The sequence below is a fragment of the Cariama cristata genome, unplaced genomic scaffold (assembly GCF_000690535.1).
Source record: "Cariama cristata isolate BGI_N322 unplaced genomic scaffold, ASM69053v1 scaffold13283, whole genome shotgun sequence".
NCBI classification, from domain to species: Eukaryota; Metazoa; Chordata; class Aves; order Cariamiformes; family Cariamidae; genus Cariama; species Cariama cristata.
This window is the reverse complement of record NW_009606727.1, coordinates 12,064-20,698: the sequence shown is the minus strand read 5'-3', so window position 1 is coordinate 20,698 and position 8,635 is coordinate 12,064. Positions and strand designations below refer to the sequence as shown.

At 51.8% G+C, this 8,635-nt stretch overlaps 1 protein-coding gene across 1 annotated transcript in view; it reads right to left on the bottom strand.

Annotated features, from left to right (window-relative positions):
- Positions 1–1,158: 1,158 nt before the first annotated feature.
- The window catches only part of LOC104158748 (16 kDa beta-galactoside-binding lectin), a 9,477-nt gene continuing 2,000 nt past the window's right edge, over positions 1,159–8,635 (bottom strand). The window contains exons 2-4 of the mRNA XM_009696477.1: positions 2,184–2,263; positions 1,879–2,050; positions 1,159–1,369 (exon numbers count right to left, since the gene is read on the bottom strand). Coding sequence (XP_009694779.1) covers positions 1,217–1,369; positions 1,879–2,050; positions 2,184–2,263 — 405 coding nt within the window. The 3' untranslated portion in view covers positions 1,159–1,216. The remainder of the gene's footprint in view (positions 1,370–1,878; positions 2,051–2,183; positions 2,264–8,635) is intronic.

The window sequence follows — 8,635 nt, the reverse complement described above, 5'->3', positions numbered from 1 at the left end:
CAAATTCCACCACTTCAGCAGCATTTGGCTAAGGAAGATCTCACCAGGACAGTCAGTCACCAGCTGAGCTGCACTGGGGCAGCACTGCTGTAGCTTTGGCAGTCCCAGAGCCAGCCCCCAGGCAGCCTGCCCAGGCTCCCAACTCTCCACAGCAGGCAGGACTTCTTTACCTGTCATCAGGTCCTCGGATGCTGCAGCAGTCCCAACTCGAGCCCTGTCTTGGGTAGGCACAACTAGCAGGCAGCTGGGGAATAGCAGGAGCAGACACACACCAAGGCATTGCAAGAGCAGAGCAAAGTGGTTGTAAGCGAAGAGACTGTTTACTAAGCTTTTTTCTTTTTTGTCTGCCTAACTGCAACTAGTTGTGCTTGGTGCACTCAGGATTTAATACCCCTCGTAATCTTGTCTGATAACAGTCCTCAGGCTGCACCTGGAGCTTAGCAGCCAAGTGTTGCAGACACTGACCCACAGGCTGCTGCATGGCTTGTCACCCATACCCAACACATTGCTAAGCCACTGACTTCATCATGCAACATAACACTGGGTTTCTGACAGTGTCAAGACCTCAGTTCACGAGGCAGCACAGCCAGCCTGGATCCTCTCAAGACCACACTCCTAAGCCATCTGTCAGGCTTCACCTTTCACTCTACTTCCACCAGGCTTCACTTCACTAAGTGCAGTGGTCCTGACTCGCCTGCTCTTCTCTACTCCTTAAGTAGACTAGAGCCAGCCTGCAATGCACCCCACTGCTGAGCATGTTATTGGAAAGCGAAGCTATTTGCAAGAGCACAAGCCATGCCCCATTCCCTGTCAGTCCCCATCCCCAGCAAGGATACGTGAGCAGCACTTCTTGGTCAGAGATGGCACAACACATGCCCAACATACACTTGTTTGACCTCCCCTGGCTGAGACTAGTCCCAGAGTTTAGAAACCAAACTACCAGGGACCTCTCAGTGCAACAAACAGGGTCAAGGGAGCAACTACTGCTAAGGTAGCTTTACTCACAGTAAATCATGCTTTGCCTGACATGTGGTCTCAGCACCAGCTGCAAGGCTGCACTGTAAGTGGGCACATAGATGGTTACACACCCCTTCCCGCTGCCCACCCCTGTAGCGCACACAGGAGCAAGCAGATTAGAGCAGAAAACAGCAGAGGAAGCAGCCATTGCAAGTTTGGGTTTATTTTACTATGCAGGGAGAAAACAAAACAAACCAAGCTATAGCTGTTCGCTGAACTTAATGGCTTTGACTTTAAAGTCACCCTCCACAGCCAGGTATTCGATTTTCTCCACGCCAAGCCGATTAGGGAACTGGAACTCCACCTCGGGCAGCTTCACCGTCACCTCCGTTTCATTGAAGGAGATGCAAATCTGTAGAGAGCCACAAGAAGGAAGCCTAACACATCACAGCTCACAAGCCTCACTCCCCACTACCTCCGGTCTGGGTGCAGGACAGATTAGGTGGCTGCTGGTGTCAAGGCCATGCTCGCTAGCGCAGCCTCCTCCCTGCCCAGCAGAGGCATGGAGAGGAAGAAGCTCATTTGCTCTGCCCAAGGTCAGCTCCAAGCTTCTGCAACTAAGAGACAAGACAGATCCAGTCTGAATCCCAGGTCAGTGCTTTAACTGCTCCTACTCGTGTGGCTTGCAAAGGCAGGCCGGAGTGGAGCTCTTAACACATCTGAGCTGCTAGGCGTTGACTTGAGCAGCACAGGTCTAGACAGCTGGTTGGCTCTAGCTGCGAGACTCTTCCCCTGTTGCTTATTCCCCTTTCCGTGCCTGCTCCTTCTCTGCCACAGAGGTATGAAGCAGCATTAAAAAGCTGTGTCCTTGGCCCTCCAGTGCTCTGTGCCAGTGCCTTGCACACACCCCTGGGGCCTCACCTCAATCTTGTCACCATGCTGGAAGGGAAAGTCAGCCTTCCTGTCCTCCTCACCCCACACGCCATCCTCCTTCGAATTGCACACGATGGTGTTGACGTCCCCGTGACAGTTGAAGCGAGGGTTGAAATGCAGCATGAGGGTGCTGCTGTCCTTCCCCACGTTCACAGCAAACCTGGGGAAACAGAGAGGCAGTTCAAAGGAGGTGCCTGCACAGCAGCTCCAGCTACCCAGTGCTGCCAAGTTGAACACAGGAGCGCAGGCTTCCCCCAGTGCCACACCAATCCATTCACCATCTCCTCACTCACCCTTTGGCATCAGACAGGATCTTCCCTTTGACCTTGATGCACTCACCAGGCTGGATGTCCAGCTGAGTAACGACTAGTCCCTGCAGGGCCAAACCACAGGGGTTAGTCTGTCCCAAGGCAAGCCTGCCAGCCCTGCTTGGGCCAAGGCACAAACCAGACCCAAACGCATTTGCAGTTTCATGACGGAGGAAGGGCCGAGTCTGAGCCCTCTGCCGGGGAGTCCTCGTTCACAGCCACCACCCCATTGGGGTCTCCCACCCCTCCCAGCAGCAGGAGCTGACAAGGAGGTGATTCAAGCCAGTGTAACAAGAGTAGGGTACAGGCACTGATCTACCAGCTGCTACAGAGGACATCCTTGCAAGCAAGCTTGCACTTTTAAATCAACAGTGGCCAGAGCCATTAGCATAGGGTTAAGGTTAGTTAGGAAGCTTTTCTAACACCAGGGCTCCCTCCTTCCCTAGGTGGGCCTCCAAGCAACAGGAGCCACCAAAAAGCTTTCTTGTCTTAACTTAAAGCAGCCTACACACAGAGAGAGGGGTCAGTCGAGCCCACTTCTGGCTGCAGCCCAGTAAAGCAGAACAAGCACCCCGGGAAGCCCCTGCTGCAGACAAGAGGGCTTCATCCTTTCCTCAGAGCCAGATTATTCATTCCCCCAGCCACATACCACCAAAATAGCACTTAACATCACCAGCCTCCCTCAGCTAAGAGGGAGATGCTGTTGGTGAGGTCAGGCATAACTCAAATCATGCTTTGCTGCCTGTGCCTGAGGCCCAAGTGCAATGATGCTGAGCTCCACTTAACTATATGCCAGATGAGGCAGGGAGACTATTTTCAAATTAGGTATATTGTTTAGTTGGGCTAGTTCTTGCCTGGCTCATACAGGCCCATGCCTAGCTGCTGCAGGCTGCTGCAGAGCCCAGTACTCCTTTAGGACTGCCGCCCAGCCCCAACAGTATTTGTCCTCATACCTACTCCCTGCTCTGCCCACGCACACACTGCTAAGGCCAGATCTACTGAACCGCTTACTGTTGCGGCACTAACGCTGCCTTCTGGCTCTATTTCTAGCGCAGTGCTGGAGCGCAGCCTGAAACATAGCCTCAGTGCCCGGGGGTCTTTCGAGGAAAGGAAAGTTAAGGGGACAGGGGTAGGTTCAAATGCACTGCCATCCTGCTTTCCTCTGCTGTTGCATTAAGGGTTAACCCAGTCCTGTACCCAAAAGGCATTTTTCCAGAAAGAAAACACAAAGCTTAAGGAAAAAAGGTATAAAGGGTATTCAAATTGTAGACTCACAAATAGACCCAAACCTTTAGAGTACTCAAGGATATAAACATGCATTAGACAGCTTCCCCACTTAGATAACATTAGAGAAGAAGAAGAAAAATGGCTGGTCAGCCCTCACTGTTCCTCCCACAGCCATGTATCAGCCTAGCATTTCCGATCAGCTAATCCTTCTCTCCTCCTACCTCTGGCACCAAGCCCAAAACCCACACACAGCCAAACCCCCTAGTCCTGCTTGGTACACCAGCCCAGACTGAAGAAGACACTCACTTGCTCCATGCTGCAGCCACCAGCCCCACCAGGCAGGACACCCCCAAGCCCCTGCTCCACAAACCAGCGTGACTCAGCTCTGAGCTCCTGCAGCTTAAATCACTTGGGCAGGGTCCATCACATGATGGAGGGGGCGGGGGGGCGAAGAAGGGGATCAATTGCAGCTGTTTGGGGCTGGAGCTTTCCCAGCCATTTAAAGTGGGCAGTGGGAGATCTCTATTGATAGTGTTCTTTGCAGGCGGTGTGTGTCTGATTTTAGAAGCCAGTGATTGTTTGCTTCTGCGTGATCCTAGAAATCCTTACTGTAAGCTCTTCTAGCTGCTATGCAGTGTACGTTGGCTCTTATCCCGGGAGAGTGTGGCTCTGTGCCTGCAGCGAGGTGGCTGCTTTTTGTTAAGTGATCCCTGTCTAAAATCAGGGTTGGAGTCCTCCTGTTACTGCTGCAAAGTAACCCAGGCTCCTGCCTGCAAAGAGCCTGGACTGACGGGAGCCCCTGGGTACGGGTCATCGCTGCTTGCAGTGAAATGAAACCCAAGGGTTTGTTAGATCCTATGCCAGCATTTCAAAAGTGCTTGAAAGTTAAGGCTGTTTGTGTGGGGCACTACTAGATGTGAGAACTCAGGCTGCAGCTTTTGAAAAGTAGCGTGATCTCGCTGGTTCCATTCCAGTTGCAAAAGACTCCAGAGGGAAAAGAGAAATGCTTTGTTAGCGGAGGAAGAGGCCGGGCAGGGCTGAGTGGAGGCAGCGAGAAAAGAGGCTGCTTTCCCTGCTAGTCCCTGATGCCGGCTTTTCCCCGTTACTGTGTCCCTTCAAAGCACGACATGACTGCCCGAGGGCCTTTGCAGGGCAGGGAGGTGAGGGGGGAGCAGCTGCAGTGCTTTGCAGGTCTGGGTGACTGGATCAGCCGGGTGTAGCTTTGCATTGGCTTTAGCAGGATCCTCAGGGCTCCATGCCTCAGTTTCCCTCATACTTGAAGTGCCATTAATGTCGTGCAGCTTCACGATCCCACTTGTAAAACTTCAGTCAGAGCTGCTATATAAATGCAGCGTCCTCCTTGTTGGTTAAGCCATGACTAGCCTATCAGATCCCTATCTGCACACAGCTTTAGGAAGGGCTTCACAGGGCAGCTTACAAAACAGTGGAGGAATTTATGGCCAGGCAGCAGGAGGAAACATGCTGTCCCGCAGGAGGCTGCTGGAACTTCATTGGAGTGTGCTCGCTGCTACACGAACAGCATCCTGACTCCTGACACCATCCTTTGCCCCAGATATCCCTCACACCCATTGCTGAACATTCACGTGGCATTTCAGCATCCCATATGACTCTGGGTGAATCAAAGCCGAGCTGCATTTGAACTAGAAAGTCACAAGCCTGAACTGGAGCCCTGTGACTGGGGTGTATAAAGAGGGCAAAATGCTGACTGAAAGTACTGTTGGGAAAATCCCACACATGCTCTCACCTCCAACTAACTCCCTAGCCATCCTATGCACGTGCAAGAGCCACGCTGAAGTCAGGAGTTAACTGCAGGAGCAGAGTTGGTGCAGGTAGCAAACGCCACCGAGAGCAGGTCCCCTCCACGGACAGTTCGGAGAAAGCCCACGTAATTCCACCTTAAGTTTGCCCCAGTCCCTAGCACGATGTCAGCTGGGATGACGTGTTACAGATAGGCTTTAGGCGCTGCTTTCTGTGCGCCTGAGTTACTGTGCAGTTGTTCCCCTGTGCGCTGCCACGTGTGAGTGGTTGAGAAAATTCTGTTTGGTCGGTTGGGTTTTTGTATTTGTTTTGCATTCAGCTCTGTGAAATCGCTGGAGATTTCTCTCCTCCTTTCAGTGCTGCAGCGTTTCTGGAGAAAGAGCTGCTGGCGAGGGGAGTTGTGGTGCTGGGCCCATGCAGTGCCGTAGCGTTGGCCACTCTGACTCCCCTTCTGAAATGCACGTTTCCTGCGAGCTGCTTTCCTGGCCTGAAGGCTCCTCCTCTGACCCTTTCCTTCAGACAGGGAAATACCTTTCTAACAATACGTGGAGACTGCCCTGTTTGTTTTCCTTGAGTGCTCTGCACTGGCAACCTAGTTGGTTTAGCCACAAACCCTTTGGTCTTACCCCTGATTTAAAGTACTCCTGGTCTTAAGGCCTGTGAAATCAGTGAAGTGTTTATTCTCAGACTGCAGTGCTGAGATGCCCAACTGCCCTCCATTTTCCTTAGGGATTGAAGCCGATGGTGGGGAGGCAGAAGAAAGAAGATCTCCCTTTTTGCAGCCTCCAGTGGGAAAAAGTGGGAGAAAATTCCCCGGTGGGTCTCCTTCCCTTTCAGAGGGTTTGTAAAGGGAGACAGGCCGCAAAGCAAGGCCACGCTGCCCAGCCCCACGCCATCAAGGGTGACCCCAACCCCTCTGCACAACATGAGGGCGAGCACACCTTGCACTGCCCGCAGAGAAGGGACCCAGCCCGCCCCAGCTCTGCTTCCTGGGGTGCGCGTTTTGTGCCCAAGGAAAAACGTAAAGCTCCCAGCAGGCAGGCAGAGGATTAGGGTGTGCTTCAAAGGCATGGAGGGGAAGAGAGAGATGCTGCCCTATGCAAGCTGCTCTTGCACCCCGGGACCAGCCGGGATGTTCTGAGAAGAAACCTGGGGCAGAAGACAGAATGCAAAGAGGCCGAGTTAGCTTTATCTGGACTGTAGCAAGAGATTGCAGTACGGCCAGGCCTTGACAGAGAGTAGTTGGGGTGCATACACTGCACGTGCTCCCATTGCCAGGAGTTACTGCTCTCTCACATGCTTTTGGGAAGAGTGTTGCACCCACCAGGCCGCTGTGGCAGAAGCAGGGAGAGAAGAGTGATCTCCTGCTCATCCAGAGGGGGGTGATACCCAAAGGAACTCTTCATTCATCTCTTGATTTGCACAGGCTGAAGCCAGACAACTGGCCAGTCTGATTTTATTGTAACTCCCTAAAAATGCCCCAGATTTGCTTTAGGAAAATGTCAATACCAAAAGGACAGAGCATGCTGATTGTTAACCTTGTTAATCTTCTGCAAGAGAAAATACACCCTAGCCCTTGGCAAGTCATATCCCTGGCTAATCACTCGTGTCATTAGAAATGGCTTACCCCTGTTTTTGGAAGGTCTAAGAACACATCTCTGCTGCTGGCTAACTCAAGGACTATGTATATTCTTTAGCCTGTGTGACATGGGGTGCAGAGGCCAGCGCTGCTGGCTCTTCGCTGTCTGTGCCTGGTTTGCCTGACACTGAACCCACACACGCTGGTAGTTGTTGGTGCTACATCCTAAGCTCCTCATTGCTGTAGGTGAGAAAGAGGCCCCCCTCCTTGCTGAAAGAGCGAAGAGGAGCTTTCTCTCCTTTGGCGATGGCAGCTGGCCCCAGCTCCAGCACAGCAGTGCTGGACACGTGCCTCCTGGGGGGGCACCACTGCTTCAGCCATTGCACCAGTGGGAACAGCCCCCCAGAGCACTTCGGCTGGCCAGGGAGGGAGAAAAACTGCTCCAATGCATTTGCACTAGATTATACTGGTAAAATGATGACAAGAAAAACTCCTCACCCTTTTCTAGTGTGAGCCAAAGCTTACAGTTTGCGTTAAGTTGGTGGGGGGCTTGCATTTTCTTTAGGAAAGATTTGTTCTTGTCTCTGTAAGTTCATTCTCAGTCCATCAAGCGAAGACAGCATCTTTCTCTTGCCCTGTCTTTAGAGAATATGTGTGTTAATACTGTCTGAATGGGATCCTGATCTCAGCAATAGCCCCTGGCTACTCTTGCAGCCTAAATATTATGCTGCTATAGCATTATAGATATACACATTATATATATACACACAAGGCTGGTTTTTAGCTCTTAGAGTATCTGGGGACTTCAACTTAAGCAGTCCTCTGCTCCTGCTGTTGAAGTGTCTGATTCTTCCTGTTTCTCCCGTAGCACATCAGATTGTCTCATCTGAGAAGTTTCTGCCTTTTTGCTTGAGTAGGCGTAAGCCCCTTCAGGGCTTTGTTGCACAGAGTTTTTCTGGACCCTTCTGCACCAAAGGTCCCTTGCATGGCTGGCTGAAACAACGCTTTCATCACCATGGTATCTTCCAGCCCTACACTGTCCATGGAGGAGACCGGAGGGGAACAGAGACAGTCTCCCAAGAAGGATCTTTAGCCTGCTCTTGAAAGACAAAGGCTGACTCAGGAGCCACAGTCCAATTTGGCAGGAGGTTGAGAGGCCCTTCCAAAGCCTGCAGGCACCGAGCCTCCCAAAGCACTTGTCCTGGTTTTGGCTGGAATAGAACTAATTTTCTTCCTAGTAGCTGGTACAGTGCTGTGGCTTTGGATTTAGGATGAGAATAATGTTGATAACACTCTGAAGTTTTAGTTGTTGCTAAGTAGGGCTTACCCTAAGTCAAGGACTTTTGAGTTTCCCGTGCTGTGCCAGCGAGCAGGTGCACTAGAAGCTGGGAGGGAGCACAGCCAGGACAGCTGACCCCAACCAGCCCAAGGGATATTCCATACCATGGAGCGTCATGCCCAGTATAGAAACTGGGGGAGGTGGGCAGGAGGTGCTGATCACCACTCAGGGATGGGCTGGGCATCGGTCAGCAGGTGGTGAGCAATTGCACTGTGCATCACTTGTTTTTCTTGGGTTTTGTTCCTCTCTTTGTTATCTACCTTTTCATTATAATCATTATTATTATATTTTATTTCAATTATTAAACTGTTCTTATCTCAGCCTACAAGTTTTACCTTTTCCCAATTCTCCTCCCCATCCCACCAGGACAGGGAAGGAGTAAGCGAGCACTGCGTGGTACTTGGTTGCGGGCTGGGTTAAACCACAACAGCACTGCTGCGGAGGGAAGTTTGTGCCGGGAAGAAGGGCTGAAGGTCCAGTCCACCCTGTATGCCAGCTGGGGTTGCAAGGCCA